The following is a 26,331-nucleotide window of genomic DNA, read 5'->3' as shown; positions in this document are numbered from 1 at the left end:
ATTCCCAGGCCGACTAACTTTTCAATATTGTTGATATTATTGTGCTTCGATGAAAATTTAAAATACTTGAAGCATACACAATGGTCGTTTTTTCGTTTTTCACACCAATTTTTTCAACCAATTTTCGCTCTCGCTTCGCTCGAGCAGTAATTTTGCCTTCATTTCAATAAAATGATCGTTCAGTGTGAAGGGTTTTCTGAAAACAACCTAAAATATCGATTTTTCGTGATGTCTAAAATTCTGATTTTGCTCTCCCCTTTTATTTTTGATTTCATTTGTGTTCACTGCGTTACTTCACAGTTCTCACTCAGTAGGTACCTATAGAAATGTAAGATAGGAAGGAACATCACACAAAATTACAATTTAAATTGAATTAGCATTGAAAAGGACATTTCAAAGTTTCAAAGTTCAAAAACACCGATGTAGTTGAAAAAATATTGGTTTATTTCATATTTGTGTATGGTCGATAGAAAAAAGTGAAGCTGGAACTGGGCAGAATTGAAAAAAAAGAATTAGCCATGGTTAGCCTATGTTTCATTGGCTAAAGCTAACGGCTAACGAAGTCCCATTAACTAAGCTATTGGCTAGCTAAAATTGTGAAAAAAGCATCGGCTATCGGCTAAAAGCTAACAGCTAACGGCTAGCTAACCATCCCTGCTGCAAATCCCGATCTCGGAAAATACTATTTTGATTCTGTTTCGTGGAGGAGAAAAACTACTGTATTGATACCAACAATTTGTTTTGGTTTCACTGTGAAATGGTTTCATTATAGTTTCATTTTCCGAGATCGGGAATCTTAGTTACTTTGGTACCTACATTTAAATAGCCACAAAAAAATGTTCTCCAAGTTGCAGCAGTTCCGAGCCATCTAACTCCAAAATTGGACAGTACGACGAGAAATTTCAATTGCTGAAAAAAATACATACCTTGATACCTACATACTTCACCCTACCTACCTTGACAAGGAAAGTATCCCAACCGGAATAACAATTTTTCAACTGAACAAAAGGGAATTCAAAAAGGACATGAGCAAAAATTTCAGGTGCTGAAATTTATTTTTTGATTCTTGGGTCATTCCATGTCAACTCAACCGAAAAACGGCGATTTTGAAAGTCATACCTTTCGATTTCGCTTAATTTTTTTTTACAATATCTACCCACCCAGTAAGTAAAAACCCCGCAATTAGTTTGGTACCAGCCCCCTCAGGGGGCAGGTGGGAGGGCTTCCATTCTTTTCACATTGTCTCAAGGTACTCAACTTCAGCAGCCCATTCCTCCAAAACTATGATACTTTGATCAAAACTGATTTCACAGTTCGAAAGGGCATTGCATTTAAAACTTTTTAAGCATTTTGAAATTTTCAAAAGTTGAAAGTTGAATTTCAAAATGGCGCTGTAAGTGGAAACTATCATTTAAAATTTTGAAAAAATTTCCATAGATGTACCTTTTGATGCTTTTTCGAAATATTCAATTTTCGAGATGGGATCTCTCAATGGAGGGGAGCACCCACACCCCCAATTTTGGGCGAAACTTTCCAAAGAAAATCTGGGGCATGTTATATATCGAATTCTATGTTTTTGGTGACGCTGAACACGAATATGACGTCAGATTTTTGATTGGACCGCATCCATGGCCCCCGACAATTTTTTGGACTTTTACCTATTGGGGGAGGTTCTGGGAGCCATGGGTGAAATCGATTCGAAAAACTAAGGCAATATTCGTGTTCAGCGATATCGAAAACATACTATTTCATGTGTCATACGAATATAACCATTTTTTTTTGGGGGGTCACCCTCTTTGATGAGGTGCTGGGGCCCTTGGACTTGGACGGGTCCAATCAATAATCTGACGTCATATTCGTGTTCAGCGACACCAAAAACATAGAATTCGATATATCACATGCCCCAGATTTTCTTTCGAAAGTTTTGCACAAAATTGGGGGTGTGGGTGCTCCCTCTCCATTGAAAGATCCCATGTCGAAACTTCAATATTTCGAAAAAGCATCGAAAGGTGCATCTATGGAAATTTTTTCAAAATTTTAAATGGTAGTTTCCACTTGCAGCGCTATTTTGAAATTTGAACTTTTAATTTGAAAGTTTAACTTTCAACTTTTGAAAATTTCAAAATGCTCAAAAAGTTCTAAATGCAATGCCCTTTCGAACTGTGAAATCAGTTTTGATCAAAGTATCATAGTTTTGGAGGAATGGGCTGCTGAAGTTGAGTACCTCGAGACAATGTGAAAATAATGGAAGCCCCCCAAACCCGCCCCCTGAGGGAGCTGGGACCAAACTAATTTCGGGGTTCTTACTTACTGGGTGGGTAGATATTGTAAAAAAAAATTTGAGCAAAATCGAAAGGCACAACTCAAAAACGTTGGTTGAGTTGACATGGAATGACCCTCTTGGCAAATTTTGGAAATTCATATTTGAAAAAAAAAATCAAAATATGCTACGTATAAATACGTAGAGTGAAAATCAAATTCATTCAGCGTTTATAAATGCAGATTTACCATCTTTGTGACTCTTTAGATCGGTGTAGACTTGTCTCGAAATCTTTTCGTACGGGTTCGAGTACAAAATTTTCTTCAGCAATCATTTTTTGGAAAAAAAATGAAAATAAAAAATCTGTCGTTTATGTACGCCAACTTATAGACTAAGAAGGATCGAAAATAGGGAAGGAATCAAATTTTAGAGTTTTTTGTTCTCACGTTCAAAAATCGTGAATTTTTATTGTTTTTCAGAAATAATCGCTGGAAAAAAAATTTGATTTAAACCAGCACAAAAATATTTTGAAAGGGTCACAAATACGATAAATCCGAATTTTATGTGTGCTGAATTTCATTTTCACTTTATTTAGGGTACATAATTTTTTTGAAAACTGGAAAATCCCAAAATCCGTTGGAGGCTCCAGAACGGGTTGAAACTGGCACCAATGGACTGAGGACGTCGAAAATAGGGTAAAAATTGAATTTCAATCTTTCACGTCAATTTGATAAAATTTTGTTGTTTTTTTTTCAGGAAAAATGTCCGATAGATCTTCGAATTTATTTAAATTTCTCAAAAATTGACAAATGAATTTCAGCATCTGAGATTTTCGCCTGTAGTGTATTTTGGGGTCCTGCGAAAAAAACAAAAATTTCAAATGTACGAACAAGTTTACCATTTTTCAAAGGATTTTGATATTTTGTCTATCCATTTATTAGAAAAGTGAATTATGACGTTTTTTTCATTCCTTGTTTTCAGGTGCTGTCTTTATCGTAACACATCACGTCTCAGTTCTCAAATTTCAAGTTACGAACCAGGAAAAAAAATGGAATACTTCTGAAAACAAGTAAATTTATACATCATACATTGTGTATTAAGTATTATAAACATACTAAAACAAATATTCAACATATTAGAAGCATAATAATCTTAATAATAATTGCCACTATATTTAACAACGGGATACTCGGTTTCGAATACAATTATTTTGTCATCATAACAACATTTCAATCCCTAATCCGTTGAAAAAAAAAAAAAAAAAAATGAAATAACGACGTAAAAAATTACAAATTCGAATGTTTCCTTTCACAGGAGGCAATTCGACGTGAAGAAAAGAATTACAGAGACAATAATAAAGAAGAAAATTGGTACACGATGAAAATGTTGCTGAAGCATTTTACAATTGGCAGCTGTGAACGTATGTGACGTTTCTAAAAATAGCGGCGGCGGTGGTTAAAAAATTACAAGCTGCGGCCGACGCCGAGGTGTTCTGAAAAGGCGAACAGCACACATTTTCGGATTGCGATGACGACGGTACTCTGTGCAGAAGATCGTTTTCTACCGATGTCTGCTGTCTAAGCTGTTCTAGTCGCATTTGATTCTGCCGTTTCCATTTCGTTCTGCAAAATACGATCGAGAATCTTAATACACTGATGTGAAAATCGCGCTCAAAGGTAATGGTAACGAATAGCTTACCTTCGATTTTGGTACCACGTTTTGACTTGAGTTTCGGATAAATTTAACGCGTCCGCTACGTCGCTGCGATCAGCCACCGAGAGATACTTTTGACATCGGAATTTCCTTTCTAGATAGGCCAATTGAGCATGAGTGAAGGCTGTTCTTCTCCTGCGAGGTTTTCTGCCTCTGGTTGACGTGACCATAGAATTCATATCGTCTTGTTTCTTCGATGATGATAATAAGTGCTGATTAGTCGAATGCATCAAGTAAACCATGTTATTGGTGGAGGCGACCGAAGAGATGCCTTCGTCGTAGGAAGCCTCGTCAACGAACTCGTCGTCGCTTTTATCATCGCTAAGACTATTCTCTGCGAAGGAAAGGAAAAAATGAATCAACGATGAAAAAATAAGGCTCATTTAAGCAAAAGAATAAGAAGAAAAAAAGGTCGTTAATTGCGTACGTGTGTTGACTTGTGCTCGTAAATACATACGTAGCACGTATAAAAGACTCGAGATGAGTTTCGCGAGGAGTAGGTACCTAACAACGTACTATAAAGGATCAACTCTTGCGGCGATTAACGCGTGTGCATGATTCGCGTTTAATACGAACAATTATTTCGTAAATATTTTCGCAAAATCGTTAACAACGTTCGACATCTGAGCAGGGAGTGAATACGTGTTTAAGTGGACAAAAATCGTAGCGAGCATCGAATCTGTAGAATATAAATTAGGGACGTCATGTTGCGATTTTTTTCTAACTGTTCGGCTTCAAACGGCTTACTAAACGAAGGGAAGTGATCTGTTTGGATTGTGAAATACACGAGTAAATTGAGGCATTCGCGGTATGGTATCGAAAAAGATTTTTCCACCCTTCACCTGATTATACGGTTTTGTTTTGTTGTTTTTTTTTCATGTTGATAGCGTTGTAGAGATCCAAATTTAGAGGGGATTTAAACGCTTAGGCATAGTTTTTTTTCGATTTGTGATATTTTTTACTTTATTTTTTATTTTTTGTTACCTACGTTGATTGGATTTACTTTTGTGTGATTTTTAGAGGACTGCGTTTGCTCTTATGTGAGAAAATGCAACTGTATTGAAAAAAATTGTTTAGAGAAGCATATTTTTTGGCAATTTTGGCAACAATACTGGATTTTTTGGGGGAGAAAAGCAGGAATTTTTTGAAATTTTCACAAGAGAGCGAGAATTTCTGTCAATTTTGGCAAAAGAATGGGCTTTTTGTCAGCTTTGGGCGAGAAAACAGAAAAATGTTTTGAAATTTTAACCCCAAAAAAAACAGGATTTTTTTTGTAATTTTGCTAAACATCACTTTTCTTGCAAAATTGTTGCACAAAAGCAGAACTTTTTGGTGATGATTTTGGCTTTCGAGCAAGATTTTTGGCAGAGGTAGAAATATTTTTTCTAACTGATACAATTAGTCCGGCATATGACAATAGGAGTAATTGCACACTCCCCCCCCCCGCCGATCCTCTGGGACAACTTTTTTCTTAAAGGGCGACATCTTAAGGAACATTTTAAAACAAACTTGCCCAAAAAAAAGTTGGCCTTAATTACAAAATGGCGGCCATTTTGATTGACAGGTCAGCCGAAATCGCAGATTTTGCGTTTTAACATACGACTTGCACGAACTTTTTCAAAATTTACAAAGGTAGATCGAAAGATCATGCAAAAATTCATCACCTGTCAAAATTTCAGGTGCTAAAGTGCGTTTTTCGATTTTTGGTGAATTTTTGAAAATCAAATTTAGGCCAAAAATGAGGGAAAAATCAAAATTTTACCAAATTGACCAAGAAAGCTGAAATTTGGGATATACCCTATTTTCGACATGCCAAATCGATTGGAAGCGGTTTCAACCCGTTTTGAGCAGTTCTGGAGCCTCCAGCAGATTTTTAAAACTCGAAATTCTCACAAAATTCCATTAAATTGGAGTTGTAAAGCTGAAACTTATTCTAAAAACTAATTTCAATACGCTACGAAGTACTGCAGGTGAATTTCAAGTCGTTTTGGAGCCTCCAGCGACTTTTTTAAAATTCCTGAAGCCTCCAGAAGATTTTTGAAACTTTAAATGTTCACAAAATTTCATCAAATGCATGGAGATGGAAAGCTGAAATTTACTCTACACTCCAATTTTAACATACTCTGAATACGACTTCTGACGAATGTCAAGTCATTTTAGAGCCTTCAGCAACTTTTTTGAAAATTACTGGAGCCTACAGCAGATTTTTGAAACTTTAAATGTTCACAAAATTTCACCAAATGGAAATGGAAAGCTGAAATTTACTCTACACTCCAATTTTAACACCCTCTGAAGACGACTTCAGGTGGGTTCAAGTCATTTTAGAGCATCCAGCGACTTTTTTGGAAATTACTGGAGCCTCCAGTAGATTTTTTAAACTTGTAATTTCCCCAAAATTTCATCAATTTGAGATGGAGAGTCGAAATTTATTCTGCAAACCAGTTTTAATACGCTACGAAGTTGACTGCTGGTGGATTTCAAGTCGTTTTGGAGCCTCCAGCGACTTTTTGAAAGGTTATAATTATGGACTTTTTTTGGAAAATTGAAGTTTCCCAAAAGTAGCATGGAAGCTTCAAAGCCATTTGAAACCACTATGAAGTCTGCAAAGTAGATTTCAGCTTGCCAACTCCATTTGATAAATTAATGTTGGGGAAATTTCAAATTTCAAAAATCTACTGGAGGCTCCAGTAATTTTCAAAAAAGTCGCTGGAGGCTCTAAAATGGCTTGAACCCGCCTGAAGTCGTCTGAGGGTGTTAAAATTGTAGCGTAGAGTAAATTTCGACTCTCTATCTCAGTTTGATGAAATTTTGAGGAAATTTAAAGTTTCAAAAATCGGCTGGAGGCTACAGTAGTTTTCAAAAAAGTCGTTGGAGGCTCTAAAATGATCTGAACACACCTGAAGTCGTCTTCAGAGTGTGTTAAAATTAGTTTGCAGAATAAATTTTGACCCTCTATCTCAGTTTGATGAAATTTTGGGGAAATTTCAAGTTTCAAAAATCTACTGGAGGCTCCAGGAATTTTCAAAAAAGTCGCTGGAGGCTCCAAAACGACTTGAAATTCATCTGCAGTACTTCGTAGCGTATTGAAATTAGTTTTTAGAATAAGTTTCAGCTTTACAACTCCAATTTAATGGAATTTTGTGGGAATTTCGAGTTTCAAAAATCTGCTGGAGGCTCCAGAGCTGCTCAAAACGGGTTGAAACTGTTTCCAATCGATTTGGCATGTCGAAAATAGGGTATATCCCAAATTTCAGCTTTCTTGGTCAATTTGGTAAAATTTTGATTTTTTCCCTCATTGTTGGCCTAAATTTGATTTTCAAAAATTCACCAATAGTCGAAAAACGCACTTTAGCACTTGAAATTTTGACAGGTGATAAATTTATGCATGATCTTTCGATCTACCTTTGTAAAGTTTGAAAAATGAAACTCGAAATCTGTGATTTCGGCTGACCTGTCAATCAAAATGGCCGCCATTTTGTAAGTAAGGCCAACTTTTTTTGGGCAAGTTTGCTTTAAAATGTTCCTTAGGATGTCCCGTTTAGGAAAAAAGTTGCCCCGGAGGATCGGCGGGGGGGGGTGCAAATACTCCTATTGTCATATGCCGGAATATATGCAAAAAAAAACATTTTTTGGTAGTTTTGAAAAAAAAGATTTGTTGAAAATTTTTTCAATAAACACCCCTTTTTGACAATTTGAAAAAAACTTGCGCTGGAGATTCCAAGAAAAATAGATTTTTTATGGATCTTTTGGGAAAAAATATAATTTTTTGTTCAGCAAAGTGAACCAATTTGAATAATTTTATCAATGGAGTTGAATCGTAAATTTCAGGAATTCTTCACCTTGATTCTATTCACTCCAAAAAAATATATATTTCTTGAAAAAGTTTGAAAATCGTCCTCAAAACAGCTTTTTTAATTTTTTAAAATTTTTAAAAATTCGCCAAAAATCCAAAATCTAACATAAGTAGGTATGTACTAGATAAAAAATTGTATGCTTTTTAGGTTTTTTTTCTCATACTTAAGACTCCCAGTTTTCCTTAAAAATTGATTCTCCATAATGAAAAAATAATTATAATCTTGAAATGTTTCATCACAATTTATTCAAGTTGAACTTTTATATGCCTACATATATATCAGCTCGAATTATTGGGAAAACAATGTTTACCAAAGAAAAGGTCCTTCTAATATACACTCTGAAATATTGTTTTTCTTTATTTTTTTTGAACAACCCTTACTTATCTCTTGAAATAGGCTATATTTCTTTTTTTCGGTCAAGAGAAAACGGGAGAAAATTGAAAATTTTCACCACAATTAATTCTACTTAGTTGAACTTTCAAAAGCAAGCTTGTGTCTGTTTTTTTTTTTTTTTTTTTTTTTTTATGTAGAATCTTTAGTTTATTTTCCAGAAAAAAAGATTTTCTCTAATTAACATAGTATTCTTTTCACAATTTTTCAGCCTGCACCATTGAGGAAATTTCAAAAGGGGAGTCGGGAGGCACATTTTTAAAAACTCTTCAGCCCACAATTTTTAATACTCCTGTAACCTCATTAGAAAAATTCCGAGTTCCGAGTTCCATGCGATCATCAATGGTTTTAAAAATTGAATGAGTTCGTTCTCTGTTGGGAAACTTATTACATATAAATTGCAAAAAATCATCGTCGATTTTGATTTTAAAACAGATTAGGAGCTCGAGAGAATTCCACCACTTCTTCCACCAATTTCTCATGGCACTTTGGTACATGCCTACCTACGTATTTGTTGCAAAATACAAAAAAATCTAGTTTCAAGATCGACAAATCGTTCATGGAGTCAATGAGGAAACCTGAACCAATATTTTTTCAGACGTTTGAAATATTCAGAACTCTTTAACATTCATTACATGATTATTCTTGTTTGAAAATTCGCTTCGATGCGGGCCTCGGTTGGAAATATGATGAAATCTTGTGTGGAAAAGTGAACGTTTGATGGTACGTAGAAGACTTTCGAAAAATGGAGAAGAACTGTTTAATTTACTAACGAATTCGTCGGAAAAAAATTCCAATCTGTCCGAATTAAATGTTTGAAATATCCCTCTAAAAAAGTTTAAAACCCTGAATAATTTTTTTTTAAACAAAATGATCTAACTGTCGTGTTCTGTCTAAAAATTCCAACTTTATCATCTTATTAATCTTTAGGTGCATATTTCTTAACAATTGTGAAAAAAAATACAATTAATAAAACTTTGTTCAAACTCCCCACTTTTTGTAAATTAATTTTCAAATCACGAGCTATCAAATCATTTTCAAAAAAAAAATATATACATATCTACAGAATAGATAGGTAACTACGTTTTAATAAAATTGCTTTTTATTTTTGATCCAAATTGTACCAATTTTTTTCAAATAGGTAGGAAGGTCAATAAAAATTTGAAAAAAAACTGGAATAAAAACTTACCAAATCTATCTTCGGATTCTTCTCCTAATATATCTTTAATAAAAAACGACGTTTTATTCTGATTTTGCATCTTCCCCCTTGCACAATTACCCCCTCGATACTTGGAAAACAATCAACATTTCAACACCGTTCACTTGAAAAATGAAAAAATTCCCAAATTCGCGATCACACAGGCAAAACAAAAAAAGCTGCACCAATAACGCGCTAAATGCGACTTAATGCCGACGTATAAAAAGATGAAATTCGCCATTTTCCAAAATAGGGAGTAAACGGCGAAGATGTAACCCCTCTTTATTATTCGGTGCTCTTGTTCAGCGTATTTAATAAGTTAAACTTTGCCACGATAGGGGACAATTTAGAGGGATGATTACGTATCTCACTTACCATTGGTGTAGGGTGGCGCGTATCTCGAGCTCATTGGTTGATTCGTAAACGAAATTTTGCTTCGTTTTCGTCTTCTATAGTATAAATTATGTATACCGTAAGTAGAGGCTGTACGCGGGTAATTGTTGTATTAATGGAATAATATTTCGCAATCGATATGTATGTAGCGCTTTTCACTTATATGCAGTTTGTATGCATTTTATTTGCTTTTGCTCTACCGAGTTGATGATTGTAGGATGCATAGAGGAAAAGAGAAAAGTTTATTTTTTTTTGTTTTCTCGAAATTGCTCCTTTCGTTTCATTTTTCTAATGTTGTTAGATCAAATAAGTTACGATGAATTTGTTCATGATTAGTTTTATTTATTATTATTTTTTTTTTTTGTAATTGGATTAGGATAGATGTTTGTATTGAATTTTATTGTATTTTCTATTTTTTTTTGTTTTTTCATTTTATAGGCCATTGAATCTTTTGAAGGACAAAAAAATCTTACAACAAATTCATTACCTGTGTCCAATGTTGAATTGCTATCGAACATAATTAATTTCATCGGGAAATTCGCAGTTTCAAATCAGCTGGGGATGTTTGTTTCTAAACCGATTTTTTTTTTACTCGAGTAAGTAGATATTGCCACATCTTGAATTTAATTTGTGCTCCTTTTATGAAATTTTCAGAGTAGATAGGATATGTACTGGAAAATCTATAAAAATCCGCTGAGAAGGAAACACGAGTTGCTTACAAGTTTTTCAGATTTTATTCCTCAATAATGAATAAAATTTTCCCATCAAAATATTTAATGCATCTAAATTTGATAAATTACCAAATAAAGCACCTAAAAATTTCTCATTGGAGCACATCATTGGACACATCATTGGACACTTTTTGATTTTTTAATGCTGATAATTTGCTGAAAACTTCATTTTTGAAGGGAAAATGGAAACTTGATGGAACAGAAGCTGTTAAACTTTACTTTTGGAAAAAATTCTCTAAAAAACTTTTCTACAAAAATTGCTTGTCGCGAAACGAAATTTTTGTTCTTGACTTCAAAAATGAAAACTTCGAATTTGAGACAACGTATAAAAATCTTTTTTAAGAAAAATTTCTCGAATAAACTTTTTTGTTTTGAAAACGAAACTATCATTTTTTGAAGAAGGGAGAGAGACTTTCATTTGGAAAAACTTTTGGAAAAATTTTGAATTTTCGACCACTATTATTAAAAAAAAAAACATATTGCTTTAGAAGAACGGGAACAATTTTCAAGACTCAGAAGGTCATCTTTTTTGTCTCGGTCCCATTTTGTTGACTGTCAGTAACACTGATGAGTGTTGGGTGGAGGTGGAGGGGGGGGGGGAGGGTGAGGAATTGATTGAAAAAATCAAAATCAGTGATCATGAAAACCTCGAATTCCCGAATTCCAAAACATTCGGTACTCACTAATGTTGTGCATTTTTTGATTTTTGGTGAATTTTTGAAAATTTAATTAAGCTTATCAAATTGAAAGAGCTGAAATTTGGTTTGAAGTACCTACTTATCCTATTTTCAACCCTCGAATCGATTGAAAACGGTTTCTAGCTATTTGAGAAGTCTTGGAGGCCCCAAGAGACAATTTTGGAAAATTTGTCAAAAAGTTTAAATTTTGGAGGGACAATATCAAAAGTGCAAATTTTTGAGAAAAAAAAGTCAAAAATTTCAATTTTTAGCAAAATAGTCCATAAATGTCCATTTTTGGCATAATTTTCAAAAATTTTCCAATTTTGTCAAAATTGTTAAAGAGGTCCAATTTTTGTCGAAATTTTTTTAAAAGGGTCTATTTTTAGTAAAATTGTTGAAAAGAATTCTATTTTTTGTCAAAATTGTCAGAGAACGTCAATTTTTGGCGAGTTGCCAAAAGTTGTGATGTTTTTTGTCAAAATTTTCGGGAACCAGTTTTTTGATAAAATAGTCCAATGGTTGTAATTTATTGCTGAGTAATTTGTGTTTTTTTTTGACAAAACGTCCTAAAAGCATCAATTTTTGCGTTAATACCAGCCGTAAAAGTACTATTTTTGTTTTAAAATTTGCCAAACAAGTCTTTTTTTTTTTTTTTTTTTGCCAAACTTGCCCTAGTCAAAAAGTTTTAATTTTTGAAAAAGTTGCCAACAAGTGTCAATTTTTGAGAAAAAAAATTTCGAAAAACATCAATTTTTGGCAAAATAATCAAAAAGTGTCCATTTTTGGCGCAATTTTCAAAAAACGTCCATTTTGGTCGAAAATCGTCAAAAAGTGCTCATTTTTGGTAAAATTGTTTTAAAAAGGTCCAATTTTTGTCAAAATTGTCAAACAATTCTTTCGTCTTATCTGTTTAAAAAAGCCCTTTTTTTGTTCCAAAATTGCGTAAAATGTTCTGTGTTCATTTCCATTTTTTTTTTTTGTTTGCCATATTTGCCCAAGTCAAAAAGTGTCCATTTTTGGGGAAAATTTTTTAAAAAGGGTCAATTCTTGGCAAAATATCTATCCAAAAGTGCCTATTTTTGGTACAATTGTCAAAAAAGGTCCATTTTTGTCAAAAATATTTCAAGTGTCTATTTTTGGTGAAGTTGTAAAAAAGGAATTTTTGCCAAAAGTGTCAAAAAATTCCTGTTTTGTGTCGAAATTGTCAGGTTTTTTCATCAGCGTTCTCAGGAAGTAGTTTTTTGATCAGAAACTTGGGCAAAGGTCGCAATTTTTTCAAAATTCCTAAGAAAGTTGTGCTTTTTTGTCAAAACACGTCCATTAAAACGCATCGATTTTTGCTTTTCTTGCCCAAAAAACCCTCTTTTTGTTTCAAAGTTTGCCAAATAAAAGTGCTGTTTTTTTATAAAATTTCTATTTAAAAAAAAAAAAATTGGTGGCAATTTTTCGATATTTCTGAAATTTTTTCCCGCGTGTCTCTGTCGCTACAAAAACAGCCCTGACTACATGTAAGTCGAACTCGTATGATGAGTTTTTGGCTCATGTTTAGATTTCTCAAAATTTGGAGCTCCCAGCTCTGGCTTCCTAATTCCCACCGAAATTCCTCTAGCTTACCTACTCCGATAAGGCCTCCTGGTCTTCGAGTAGAAATTGATTTTTCAATGTGGTTAATTAGATAGATAAGTTATATGTATTTTATGATCACATCACGTGTAGTTATTTCATCTCTTAATTTAGTTATCTTTTTTTTTTGTTTTTTTTTAGATCTTGCCCTAAAAATGGAGAGCAGTATCTCGAAACGAAATCCACCAAGAACGACTGAGATATTTTATTCGCGATGATGGAAAAAACATCGAGACAAACAGGTACCTACCTACCTAATTCATAATCAAAAGCTTCGATATAAAATTAACATTTCAATGTGAAGAAAAAAATTCTCGCGAACGTTGATTTTGCTTCTCAAAGCTCAGAATAGGTAATTTTACAACAGAAGAGAAAAAATTTTACTGATTGGTTAGATATGCCTGCGATATGTAAGGTACATAGCACAGTATCGAACACCCTTTTTAACCTTTATTCCCCCCCCCGTGGATGAAAAATCATCGTCAAATAAAACAAGACTCATTTTATAAGTAAACGAGAAAAGAGCTACCTCGTCGCTATTTTGTAAGGTGAAAATTACCAGAGAAGAGGATACAAAAAATGGCTGGTGCGGTTTTATAATACGCAAAGTGTAGGTACCTGCTATACAAGAAGAAGAACTTGTATTCGCGATGGCACGACGACGTAATAATGGAAACGAATTGGCGCGTTTCGTTTGTCATTTGCATAATGAGAAGATGGCAAACAATGTGATGAAATGTAAATTGGTGTCAAAATGAGCAACTGCTGTTAATGTATTCGGGGGTACAGGGATGTCGTTGTTTTCGACTTAACACCCCTATGGCTAATTTAAAGATACAGTGTTACCATTTACGCTGTATAAATTTTAAGGTGAGAGAGGAAATTCTCCCTTTTTTTTATTACGTCCTCCGGCGACAAGCGTGATCGTTAAATAATCATGAATAAATAAACAACCCTCCGAATTGCGGTTGTTAACTGCGCTCTCGCTGCTACTCGATAAGTGCGGATTTATAGGCTCGAATTGAACGTCGCGTAGCGTGCTGTTTTCATTCATTTTTTTCGTACGTACTTTACTCGTTCCAAATATAGTTTGGTTTCTTTATGAAAGTACATAGCAGAAATGAGCTGGAGAAGAAGCTACGCAAAATTGTTATTCTTTAGTTTCAAAATAGAAATTTTTTCCAAATATCATTTTCTCTTACACACTTAGATGGCCATTGGCCATGCTGAAAGCGAAAGCAGCATCAACGCGGAGGCCATCTCTGAGAAGTACAGACAGAAAGTCCATATTCAGTATAGTTGAACATTAAACTCTTTATACTGAAAGGTGCAATAGGTTATCTAAGAGTACTAAACTAATACATTTTCATGTCGACAACATGTCGATGTTAATGTTGATGTGTAATTCGACATCAACAAATACAAGTACATCCACAATATCAACCTAATTTTTCAAATTTGAGAAATCTTTGAAAATTTGGTCGATGTTAGTGTCGATGTATTTGTGGACGATCGACTTTCACATCGACATAACATCGACAACTCCAAATTATGGAAAAGTGAATAATTTTATCAAGGCCATTAAAAAATTTTTCTCCCTTCAAACAAAGATCATCTTTTCAAATGTTTACTGAGCTTTTAAAAACACTGAAACAGAATTTTTAATTCTGAAAAATTGGTTGACATAGTTGTGGATGTAAATTTTGAGCATCGAATTTTACATCAACATGTTGACATCGCATGTTGAGGTATCAGAAATAATGAGAAAATTTCAAAAATTTTCATTAACCTGGCTTCTTTACGGACAGAAGATTCCTATTAAATAACTTATTGGTCACTTTTCCATCATCATGTTGGAAAAAAACATAGTCGATGTAAATGTTGACGTCTACAATTGTTGTACAGGCATTGTCAGCAAATTCTCATATCTTCTCCATCAGCAGCTTTGTTGCATATACCCCATCTATGCATGATCTTTCCTTTCAAAATCCCTTTTTGGCATTCCAATATTATTGGCTCTGCATGGCTCTCAATTCTTCTTGCTAGCATCTTTCCAAGTATTTTGTGAGGTCTCCTATTACAAAAATGCTGCGTTTTTGGGTTCATCTTGTCGATGGTCTTTTGGAGCTGTTTGTAGAACTTGTCACTTTCCTCCTCTTTGCCATCCTCTGGAGCATATACGCCAATCACTGAAATATCTTGGTTCCCAAACTTCAGATTTATCTCAATTTGTCTTTCACTCCATATTCTACATATATGTGACGCGGCACAACAAAATCGACCTTCCGACTGAAAAAAATATTTTTCACTTTTTGACGGATTTTTGGTCCTTGGACATTCAAAAATCATTTAAAACCACCCAGAAGTCCCTATGATTTGCATAGCTACATGTACATGGTAATCCAGTCAGAAGTGTGCTCATTTTTTTGATTTTTTTTTAATTGTTTCATTATTTTAACTTTTAAATCAACCTGGAATCGAAACAAAGCGTTCTACGAGAAAAATAACCTCATGATGATTACCATAAAATTTCTGTTTTTTGAGAAAAACGGAAAAACTATGCATTTTGGAGAAAAATAAACCTCTTGTAGGTTTTTGGAAATTTAATTCTCTACAACTTTGCTCGATGTATTTTTCTCGTAGAACGTTTTGTTTCGCCTCCAGATCGATTTTAAAATTGAAAATAATGAAAAAATAAAAAAAAACTTGAAAAAATGAGCGCAATCATGACTGAGCCCTCTGTATCAATGTAAATAACCATTTTACCCAGTGATATTCGCACAAAACAGGCAAGAAACGTTATCCAAGACTATGTTTAGCTCAGTTTATCCGGAGAACATGATTAGAACGCAAAGCGCTTCCGCTAAACGAGCAGAACTGGACTGAAAACTTTAACCCCCCATAACTCAAAAACTTGTTTTCAGTTCGAAGGTCGATTTTGTCGTGCCGCGTCACATATGCCTGGATGTTGTCTTTGAGTCCGTTCCGGGTATAAATCATAATCCCTGCTCTGGCACATTCAGCTTTTCCTACTCCAGCATAATTATACTCGGGTGAATTCTCCTCGTTCATCAGTGCTGCTGCCCTTTTTCTTGGTTTCCATGATAACAGCTATGTTGATGTTTCATGTTTCTCTGTATCAAGATGTATTCCAGCTCCTCTTCTTTTCCATTTATTCCTCACACATTCCAGGTAGCAATCTTCAGCCTGTTTTGTTTCTTCCATAGTGTGGGCTTTTTTGCCTGCTGCCCAACAGGGTTCCCTGATTTTCCAGTCGGTTTCACTTTCTTCTTATTTCTGTTTTCTCAAGAAATATACTCCAGATGCTTAGAAATGGCCAAACCACACGGTGACCAAGTTTTACACAAATACGTTGGATTATATGCAGCCATGTTTTTTGTATAGCTTGATGAGGGGGCTGCCCTCTGCGCCATCAAGCCAACTTTCCCAAAGTTTGGTTATAGCGCCAAATTCTTGCTTTCGTGCAGGATTCGTGTCTAGCACTAGAAGTATTTATATGACTCTTGAGTATTGGGGTTCGCAAGCTTCACTGCTCTTCCTGTTGCTGCTTCAGGGATATTTTCCAATTGTTTTCTCCTCTCCCCTACTTCTTGAGATGGCTTGATGTTGTAGCCCATTCAGGTTGCAGCTTTGATGCTGGGCACATACCAAGATGTTAGGTTTGGTCTTAGCCTCATCCTCAGCTTCCACCCTGCCAAAGATAAGTTACCAGCCTCTGCAACATGGACTCTCCAAACCTCTCTTAAGGTTTGTCTTCTCTACTCCTGGGACTGGCAGTTGTAGTGTAGATTGTACTTACCTCAAGTTGGCCCAAGAGGCCATCTTGCTTTTCTGTCTACATAAATCACAAAATGATCCAGCCTTTTCTGTCAAAATTGCAAAAAAAAATATTCTCAAAAATTGCGTTGTAAAGTCTCGCTCTAGGTTCAGCTAAAATTACAAAAAAAAAAAATAAATAAATAAAATATTTTTTTTGTTACAATATTGCAAAAATAAGTTTTGATTTTTTACGAAGATTGTAAATCAGGGTTGTTTTTTTTTTTGCTAAACCTGCAAAAAAATTGTATTGTTTTCTCTTATTTATTCCAGCTTATCTTAATTTTGTGTAATTTATTAAAATCCCCTCCTAATTTTCTCCCAAATTCCTGTAATTTTTTCTGCTCAAATGTTTGTGGAATTGCCTTTTTTATAGATTTTGTTCGAGTTTTTGAGAATTTTTTTTGGACTTTGAGACTTGATGATTTATTTTGAATTTTTTGTTTTTTTTTATTTGTTTCACGTTTCATTCTTTTGAAATCTCATAGACTCTATTTTCCAATTTTTCGATTATTTTCCACGAATTTTCATGTTTTTTTGTGCCTAAAGTTTTGTCAAGTTTCTGCAATTTTATCGTGAATTTTCAATCGTGAGTTTTTTTTTCAATTTTTATATTTTTTTCTTAAATTTTGGTGCTTTGTACTCCAATTTTTTCGAAAGAGTTTTTCTAATTTTAATCGAATTTTTAGTCTGAAATCCTCGTTTTTTTTCAACTTCTTAAATTTTAGCAAAATTATTTTTTCATTTTTTTTTCTTTCTTTTTTTTGGAAATGTGTGTTAACGTTTTATCGTTTTTTTTTGTTAATCCAAAATAAAATGTAATGTTTTTAGATTAACGTTTTTTGGTGACATCTTTTTTTTCACATTAGAAATTTTTTGGTTACTTTCTGGTGACTTTTCCTAGCTTTTTTGGTTACTAAAGTTGCTATTTTGAGAAACCAACAGGTAACAGGTAATTTGAGTTTGATCCCACTTTCACTTACTGGAAAGATGGGCAAATTGATCGAAAAATGTGGATAAAGTAGGGGAAAACTCTCTCTAAAAGATTGGACACCCTGTAGAGTGTAGAGCGGCTGATAGTGAGTCAGGAATGAAACGTATATAGGATAGAAGAGAAGTTGCGATGAAATTACGAACGAATGCGTTTAGCCTTTTCAATTGCAGATTTGTCAACCGCTGAGATAGAAAAATAAACGCGACGAAGCGAAGGGAGAGCTGGTGTTTTAATACGATCACAAGATACCAATTTACGAGTAGCTTGGAAATATACGCGATGAAACAACTAATTTGTGTTTGAAAACGTTATTCAACGTATACATTTATTTGTTTGTCGCCTTAATAGCCGACGCTGACACCCTTTAAGTATAATTCGGTATTTTCGACGTAATTTGCAATCTCTACACACAATTGCAAATTGTAACATTTTCCTACGAGTGTATCTATAAAAGACGTGAACTCAGATTTACGTAAAGTTTATTTTATATACTCCACGCTGCGTGGTGATTTGCGAGTTTTATTTCATCATCAGACGACTTTTACGATGATGAGTTGTATACGTTGTCGTTGGATGTATGAAAATTGCACGCTTTTTGATAATAATGATAATCATTATTTTTTTCATTTTATTTATTCAGAAATTGCGGTATACGCTGGCGCTTGGGGGGACTTGCATAGCATGGCGCTGTCGGGATTCTGGTATATAAAACACGGGGCTAGAGTAGGTAGTAGGTAGGTACTTGATTCCTCGTCAGCGACCGACATCAAAGATCGAAGCTCTTTATTCAGAAAGAAAAAAATTTTCCAACATGTAAACGCGAAGGCGTCTTAATTAATGATAACGTTCACAAAGGAGAATAAAACGACACGAAAAATATAACGACGATGGTACTTGTGTGTCTCATCTGGTTTGTGTGTGTGTGTGTAATTTTCGCGGAATTTTTATTCGCGTAATAGAACATTTACCTTACGGGTGCTTCGCTAATGACTAAAAGTCGCGCTTTTTAATTACTCGTTAAGTTTTCATCGCCGTATATCGTAGTTACTCGTATAATACCCAAGTTCGCTGTGGATTTTTCAGCGTTTTTTTTTTTTTTTGATCTTTTAGACTTTTAGCATCGCGTGGTGTCCCCCTCCTCCCTATCTGTGTGAGCTGACGTATTAATAAATAATTTGCACAGGGTGATGAGAATGGTGCTGGAATTCGTGGCGCCAGTGTCGAGTTGTTTCATCAGTACGAATAGGTGTATATTTTACTCGAGCTGGGTACCTACCTATTTGAACTAAAATTGAACTGTATTCTTGATTTCAGATTTTTAAAACGATGTTCCATATCAAGCTGTCGATTTATTGTAATATAGTGATTGAAAACTCAGGAGAAAGCACATCGAAAAATTACAAAAATATCGACCTATTTCAATCAACAGATCAATTTCGATTTCGATTACGTTCTCGTCTCAGCCCAGGTGTGCAGTTTTCGCTGATTTACTCGACGATTGAAATATGTACTACTACGGACTCTTTTGCGGATCAATGATCTATATTAATTACCATATTGCAATTTTTTCCCATTTTAGATACCTGTTTTATGTTGCATTCTCTTCGAAGATTTTGGATCAAGGTTGTCTTCGCAATTGTGTTAATTTATACGATGAATGTATATTGAAGATTCATGAAATTGAAGATGATCTCGTGAGTACATATTTTTTGCATATAGAAATAATATGAACGTATATACTCGTAGATTGTTGGCTTAGAGAGAATGCCTACGTCATGAAAAAGGTTTCTTTTTTTGTGGGGGGAGGGGGGTGGGTAGAAGAAGTCTGTATAATTATTATGGTCTCCAAAATGTACAAAAATCACTGAAATGCTTATTTTCAGATTTTTAGGTATTTTCCCTGCACTTTGCAGTTAGTCTCAAGATCCTGATCCTCTAAATATGTACCTACATAATGTTTAGTTGATGTGTCAATTATCCGACAGTCATGTTCATGTCATTTGGTTAGATGGGGGGGGGGGGGGAGAAAGTTTACAAAAAGTATTGCATTTTTGCCAACATTGCAAAAAAAAAAATCCTGATTTATTGTTGCACTAGCGAAAATATGCTTTTTCTTGCCAAAACTGTGAAATAGTAAGTAGGTACCTACTACTTTTTTTTGCAATCATAATTTCAGAAAAATCTTGTTTTTTCCTAAAAAATTGCAAAAGTTTTATTTTTTTTGCCAAAATTTCCAAAAAAGAAACTTGCTTTTCTATTTTACAAGAATTGCGAAAAGGGCTTGATTTTCTGTCAATATTTTATTTTTTTCATAATTTATTTTTTTAAATTTTGCTTTTTTCATTTTTATTTAAAATTGCAAAAAAAAAAGGTGTTAAATTTCTGCAAATCACGCCATCAAATTATTTTTCTGCCAAAATTGCACAATGATAATGCTGCTTTTAGCAAAATTTCAAAAGCTAGCCTTGCTTTTTTTGTCAAAATTTCCGAAAAAGTTTTGCATTTCTGCAAACATTGCAAAAAATCTTGCTGTTTTTGTCAAAATCGAAAAATCTTTCAGTTTTTTCAAACAAAATTGCAAAAAAAAGTAATTTTCAAATTTCATTCTAAAATTGCAAAAACGTCTTGCTGTATTATAAAGCGATATAATTTCTATAAAATATCAAATTTTCTGTTTTTCTTTCATTTTTTTTTGTTTTTTTAGATTAATTTTCTTTCAAAAGTGTAGAAAAATGTTCGAAGGAAGTTTTTTTGTTTTTTAGTCAAGAAGTGTCATAAATTCTTTCTTTTTAGATCAAAATTGCGAAAACGTTTTGATTTTTTTCAGAGTCCCAAAATATGTAATATATTTATGAATTGCCAAAGAATCGTTGCTTTTTGTATCATAGTTGTAAATTTTTTTGAGATAGAAAAGAAGTTTTGCTCATTATAGTCAAAAATTGCAAAAAAGTCTCACTTTTCTGTCAAATTTAAGAAAAAAAAATCCATTTTTATTGATTTTGCAAAAAATGTTTGCCAGAATTTCAAAATGGTAATAATTTTTTTTACATAATTATATCTATTGTTGACAAATTTTTAAAAATGTTGCTAATTTGTCGAAAAATTTCCCCCTCCCCTTCCCAGAAAAGGTATATTTTCCTTTGAAAGTGCAGGTAATAAATAAAAAAAATATTTTTCTTGCATTGTTCTAAAAAAGTTTTTACTTACTTTTTTTCAAGAATTGAAATTGAGTTTTAATTTTCTGCCAAAATTGCAAAAAAAAAAAGTCCTATTTCTGACAGAATTGCAGAAAGTTTTGCATTCCCTCAAAATTGCAATAATATGTCTCGCTTTTCTGCTGAAATTGCAAAAAAAAGTCATTCTTCTTCCAAACTTGCTTTAAGAACACATTTTTCCCCCGAGATTTAATAAAAGTTACACCTTTTTTTTTTGTCAAAAACTTCAAAAAATAGTCTTGATTTCGTAAAAGAATTTCAAAATTGGATAAGTTTTTTTTGTTTTGTCATGATCGCAAAACATTAAAGTCCGGCATATGACCATAGGAGTAATTGCACCCCCCCTCCCCGCCGATCCACCGGGACAACTTTTTTCTTAAAGGGGACATCCTAAGGAAAATTTTAAGGCAAACTTGCCAAAAAAAAGTTGGCCTTACTTACAACATCGCGGCCATTTTGATTGACAGGTCAGCCGAAATCACAGATTTTGCGTTTCAACATAGGACTTGCACGAACTTTTTCATACTTTACAAAGGTAGATCGAAAGATCATGCAAAAATTTACCACCTGCCAAAATTTCAAGTGCTAAAGTGCGTTTTTCGATTTTTGGTGAATTTTTGAAAATCGAATTTAGGCCAAAAATGAGGGAAAAAATCAAAATTTTACCAAATTGACCAAGAAAGCTGAAATTTGGGATATACCTTATTTTCGACCTGCCAAATCGATTGGAAACGGTTGCAACCCGTTTTGAGCAGTTCTGGAGCCTCCAGCAGATTTTTTAAACTCGAAATTCCCACAAAGTTCCATCAAATTGGAGTTGTAAAGCTGAAATTTATTCTGAAAACTAATTTCAATACGCTACGAAGTACTGCAAGTGAATTTCAAGTCGTTTTGGAGCCTCCAGCGACTTTTTGAAAATTACTGGAGCCTCCAGCAGATTTTTGAAACTTGAAATTTCCCCAACATTAATTTATCAAATGGATTTGTCAAGCCGAAATTTATTTCGCAGACTACATGGTGGTTTCAAATGGTTTTAAAGCTTCCAGCTACTTCAAGGAAATTTCAATTTTCCAAAAAAAAGTCATACAACTTTTCAAAAAGTTGCTGGAGGCTCCAAATCAATTTGAAATTCACCAGCAGTCAACTTCGTAGCGTATTGAAATTAGTTTGCAGAATGAATTTCGACTCTCTATCTCAGTTTGATGAAATTTTGGGGAAATTTCAAGTTTCAAAAATCTACTGTAGGCTCCAAAATTTTCAAAAAATTCGTTGGAGGCTCTAAAATGACTTGAAATCTACCAGAAGTCGTTTTCAGAGGGTGTTACAATTGAAGTGTTTAGTAAATTTCGGCTTTCCATCTCCATTTGATGAAATTTTGTGAAAATTCAAAGTTTCAAAAATCTGCTGGAGGGTTCAGGTTTCCTAAAAGTAGCATGGAAGCTTCAAAACCATTTGAAACCACTATGAAGTCTGCAAAGTAAATTTCAGCTTGCCAACTCCATTTGATAAATTAATGTTGGGGAAATTTCAAGTTTCAAAAATCTACTGGAGGTTCCAGTAATTTTCAAAAAAGTCGCTGGAGGCTCTAAAATGGCTTGAACCCGCCTAAAGTGGTCTGAGGGTGTTAAAATTGGAGCGTAGAGTAAATTTCGACTCTCTATCTCAGTTTGATGAAATTTTGAGGAAATTTAAAGTTTCAAAAATCGGCTGGAGGCTCCAGTAGTTTTCAAAAAAGTCGTTGGAGGCTCTAAAATGACTTAAACACACCTGAAGTCGTCTTCAGAGTGTGTTAGAATTAGTTTGCAGAATAAATTTCGACTCTCTATCTCAGTTTCGAGTTTCAAAAATCTGCTGGAGGCTCCAGAACTGCTCAAAACGGGTTGAAACCGTTTCCAATCGATTTGGCAGGTCGAAAATATGGTATATCCCAAATTTCAGCTTTCTTTTGGCCAATTTGGTAAAATTTTGATTATTTCCCTTCATTTTTGGCCTAAATTCGATTTTCAAAAATTCACCAAAAATCTAAAAACCCACTTTAGCATTTGAAATTTTGACTGGTGGTAAATTTTCGCATGATCTTTCGATCTACCTTTGTAAAGTATGAAAAAGTTCGTGCAAGTCCTATGAAAAAAAATGTTTACGTGAAAAAATGTTATCTTGAAAGATAGGTACCTTATATTTTCGATTCGATTATTCGCCCTCTTCTTCAGTTCTCATCCAAATTGAAAATATTTTCTGCTGGAAATTTTACTGCTTTGACGTATTGACCTGTTTGTGAGACGCTTTGTTGGAGTAATTTTGAAAAAATAGCTCATCTTACCTGATGACAGTGATGATCTACCTGGGATCTATACTCACATCGCCCCGATCTTATTTCGTCGACCGACCCCCAAATCGAAGAAAAACTCTGCGAAATGGATAAACGACGAGAATATTTTCGAAACACGGTGTAGCTATTTCGCAAAAACCAACCACTGAGAGAGAGTTGAAGCGTGCGGCTGCATTTTATTGAAAAGATCGCAGAAAAGGATTTTCAAGTGCTGTTTTGCTCCCTGAAGGGACTCCAAATAATGGCGTACTTGTGCAAAACACGGCATCGCATTCTTCGCTATTCGTTTTTCGTTTTTCACGGTATAATGATGAGGTCGAAGATGAAAAAGTAGGAGGAAAAAAAAAAGAGAAAATTCTACCGAATGGACTTGAACTAAACTTTTGTAAATGGATGAAAATTCTCCCATTACCTGAGATAACTTATGTAGTATATAACGATTTAAATACGTCGAGTCGTTGCGATGAATGATGCAGAGGCAGAGGCAGCGATGAGATGTTTGTTCGTTGGAAAATTCAAGTACCTACTACCTACCTACGTTAGAGTTAGAATGCTTTTTATCGTTGAATTACGACGTATTAGAAGAACAGTCGGATATGAATTTTTTCATTTTTTTCTTCTTCGACTGTTTGTATGGAAGCTGTTGGCTTGTTTACTCGAAAGCTATGTTGACTATATAGTAATTGTGGACCTTATCGTTCGCCGTGACACGAAATCAAAGTGACCACCCAGCACCCAATAAACAGATCATCAAAGCACGTATGTGGAGCCATGCACTCTTGCCAGTCACCCCTCATCCAAATCCATGAAGTATACGCGGAACTGGAAGGCGAATTATCGGCTCGTAAATGAAGCGTGTATAGCCTATCTGTAGCTGGGAAAAGAGATAGCTATTATTCAAAAGCCAACTTGGAGGGTTTTCATTAACCTCCCTTTTTTCGAGTGCAGATTCTCGTTATTGAAACATAAACGAAGAGGGTATTACTACCATATCCCCCAATTACTCGAACCACTAACTCTTTTGTGCTAATACGTCTGCGGTGGTACACCCTCTTCGAAAACAGTACCACGTATCACTACTTATGTACATTATAGGTACTTGTTACAAATATATACATACGACCGCTGTGTGTACGGTATTTGTTGTGTACTGTTATCCTCTTACGTATGTATATGTAGTACCTTGTATCCAGTATAAGGATTGTGCGGCTAATGAAGTCAATTGTGTGCTCTTTTTCAATCAAAAAGCAAAATAGGAATTATAATCAGTGTTTTATTTTAACGACCGTTCGTTTTTGCAGTTGGAGTTCGCGTTTAGCGTGCATGTGTATTGTGTAGTCAGTAGTGCACGAGCGATGGGAACGTCGACGACGACGACGACGTCCGCCCCCAAAAACTTTCTGTGTATGGAAATTAGTTGGTAATTATTCGCTACTGTGCGAAATCGTCAACCGTAATCGGCTCTGGCGCCGTTTCAATATTTTCTCCTAATCGTCCACGTGGTAATTGGGTTACATAGGATCACTTTGAGAAGGAAATTTTCGTACACGTAAACGACCAACGATGATACGATGAACGACGAATCATTGCGCAGGGCACGTGAATTGATTTGAACGCCTTATTTACAGTTAATGGATCGAGATTTATTCCAATGCATTTTTAATAGCGCCAAATAAGGGTTGGGTACGATTATTTATACGCAAAGGTGTATCCGACAACAGTCCGAATAGGTTTGGGAGACATTTCTTTTGGTTGAGGGTAGATATAAGGACGTAGCGAAGTGCTATTTTTTGGACCGGGGAGAGGGGGTGAGGGGGGGTACGGAACTCACAAAATTCACAAAAATTTGAAAACGTGGGTCCGGATACCTTCTTGAGAAAGACTTCTGAAATTGTGTGCGTTCTTAATCTCCCCTATTACAAATCAAATAAGCCCCCTCCCCCCCAATTCTCATCAAATGTATTTTTGCGTAAAATTTAGGTAGTCCTACTTTCTAGTCAAAACTGCAAACAAGACGTAATTTATTGTCCAAAATCATGATTTTTGTAAAAATTTCAGAAAAAGTCTTGGGTTTTGCAATATTCAAAAAAAACTTGATTCTTTTAGGATTTTAAAAAGTCCTGATTTTTGCCTGGAATTCGAAAAATTTCCAGTTTTTAACCAGAGGTTTTTAAAAAGTCTGATTTTTTGCCAAAAATGGGAAAAAAGTCCTTATATTAGTCGAGTTTTCAAAAAAAGATTTTTTGCCAGAGTTTGAAAAAAGTCCTGATTTGTTTCCAGAAATTTTATAATAGTCCTGATTTTAGCCGAGAAAATTGTTTTTAAAAATCTCAATTTTTGCCCGTTAAAATTTGTCAGAAATTTGAAAAAGTCCCGATTTTTTGCCAGAATTGGAGAATACCTAGTCTTGATTTTTGAGCAATTTTTATGAAAGTTTCCAAAAATTTGATGTTTTCCAGTTTGATAAAATTTTATTTTTTAAGCAGGAGATTCAAAAACTTCTGATTTTTTTAGGGTTTTAATGAATAAGTCACAAAAATGGACCAGTATATATACCAAAATTCAGCTTTCTACCTCACGTGTCCCAATAGAATAATTTTCCTAAACTATGAGAAAAAATTATGAACAAATTTTGTCGAATAAAATGACGAGGGAGCTCAAAATCTGGAATCTTTTCATTTTGGAAAAAGATGAAGGTCACTTTTGACTTTTTTTTTGATGTTCAAAAATCCAATTTTTTCAAAACTCTGTCTTATTTTTTGAAGAAACAAGGCTCTAGAGGAAGGCAAAGAGGAGGAAAGTGACAAGTTCTACAAACAGCTCCAAAAGACCATCGACAAGATGAACCCAAAACGCAGCATTTTTGTAATAGGAGACCTCAATGCAAGAACAGGGTCAAGTGAAAACGATAAAGTGGTTGGAAGACACGGAGAAATCACAGTGTATAAGAATGAGAAAAGGCTGATTGACATCTCAAGCTATAACAACTTCGCAATTATGAACTGGTTCTACAAACATAAGAAATGCCATAAAATCACATGGGCGGCTAGAGACCAAGAGTCAATACCTAATTGATTATGTGGTGGTGAACATCCGCATGCCAAGAAAACAATG

The 26,331-nt window shown here is 34.4% G+C and overlaps 1 protein-coding gene and 1 long non-coding RNA gene across 2 annotated transcripts in view; one reads left to right on the top strand and one right to left on the bottom strand.

The window, feature by feature from the left end:
• The first annotated feature begins 3,016 nt into the window (after positions 1-3,016).
• Positions 3,017-26,331, top strand: part of LOC135838058 (uncharacterized) — a 66,868-nt gene continuing 43,553 nt past the window's right edge. Inside the window, exons 1-7 of the long non-coding RNA XR_010557306.1 lie at positions 3,017-3,142; positions 3,242-3,329; positions 3,575-3,936; positions 10,247-10,404; positions 12,984-13,084; positions 18,988-19,141; positions 19,253-19,367. This is a non-coding gene — a long non-coding RNA (uncharacterized LOC135838058). The remainder of the gene's footprint in view (positions 3,143-3,241; positions 3,330-3,574; positions 3,937-10,246; positions 10,405-12,983; positions 13,085-18,987; positions 19,142-19,252; positions 19,368-26,331) is intronic.
• Positions 3,660-10,263, bottom strand: LOC135838055 (barH-like 1 homeobox protein). The gene is made up of 3 exons (XM_065353588.1): positions 9,407-10,263; positions 3,959-4,307; positions 3,660-3,882 (listed from the first exon to the last, which is right to left on the bottom strand). The coding sequence occupies exons 1-3, from the start codon at positions 9,474-9,476 to the stop codon at positions 3,660-3,662; spliced, it is 642 nt and encodes a 213-aa protein (XP_065209660.1). The 5' UTR covers positions 9,477-10,263.

Source organism: Planococcus citri, chromosome 2, assembly GCF_950023065.1.
Source record: "Planococcus citri chromosome 2, ihPlaCitr1.1, whole genome shotgun sequence".
Taxonomy (NCBI): domain Eukaryota; kingdom Metazoa; phylum Arthropoda; class Insecta; order Hemiptera; family Pseudococcidae; genus Planococcus; species Planococcus citri.
Note: the sequence above shows the minus strand (reverse complement) of the source record. Positions and strands in the feature narration are given on the sequence as shown.

What these genes read in the sequence shown, in the direction of transcription:
- LOC135838055 (XM_065353588.1), bottom strand. Translation starts at nt 9,476, where the DNA reads ATGCAAAATCAGAATAAAACGTCGTTTTTTATTAAAGATATATTAGGA. An exon ending in AGAATCCGAAGATAGATTTG is followed by an intron (nt 4,308 to 9,406) that starts GTAAGTTTTTAT and finishes TTTCCTTCGCAG; the next exon opens with AGAATAGTCTTAGCGATGAT. An exon ending in ACGTGGTACCAAAATCGAAG is followed by an intron (nt 3,883 to 3,958) that starts GTAAGCTATTCG and finishes CGTATTTTGCAG; the next exon opens with AACGAAATGGAAACGGCAGA.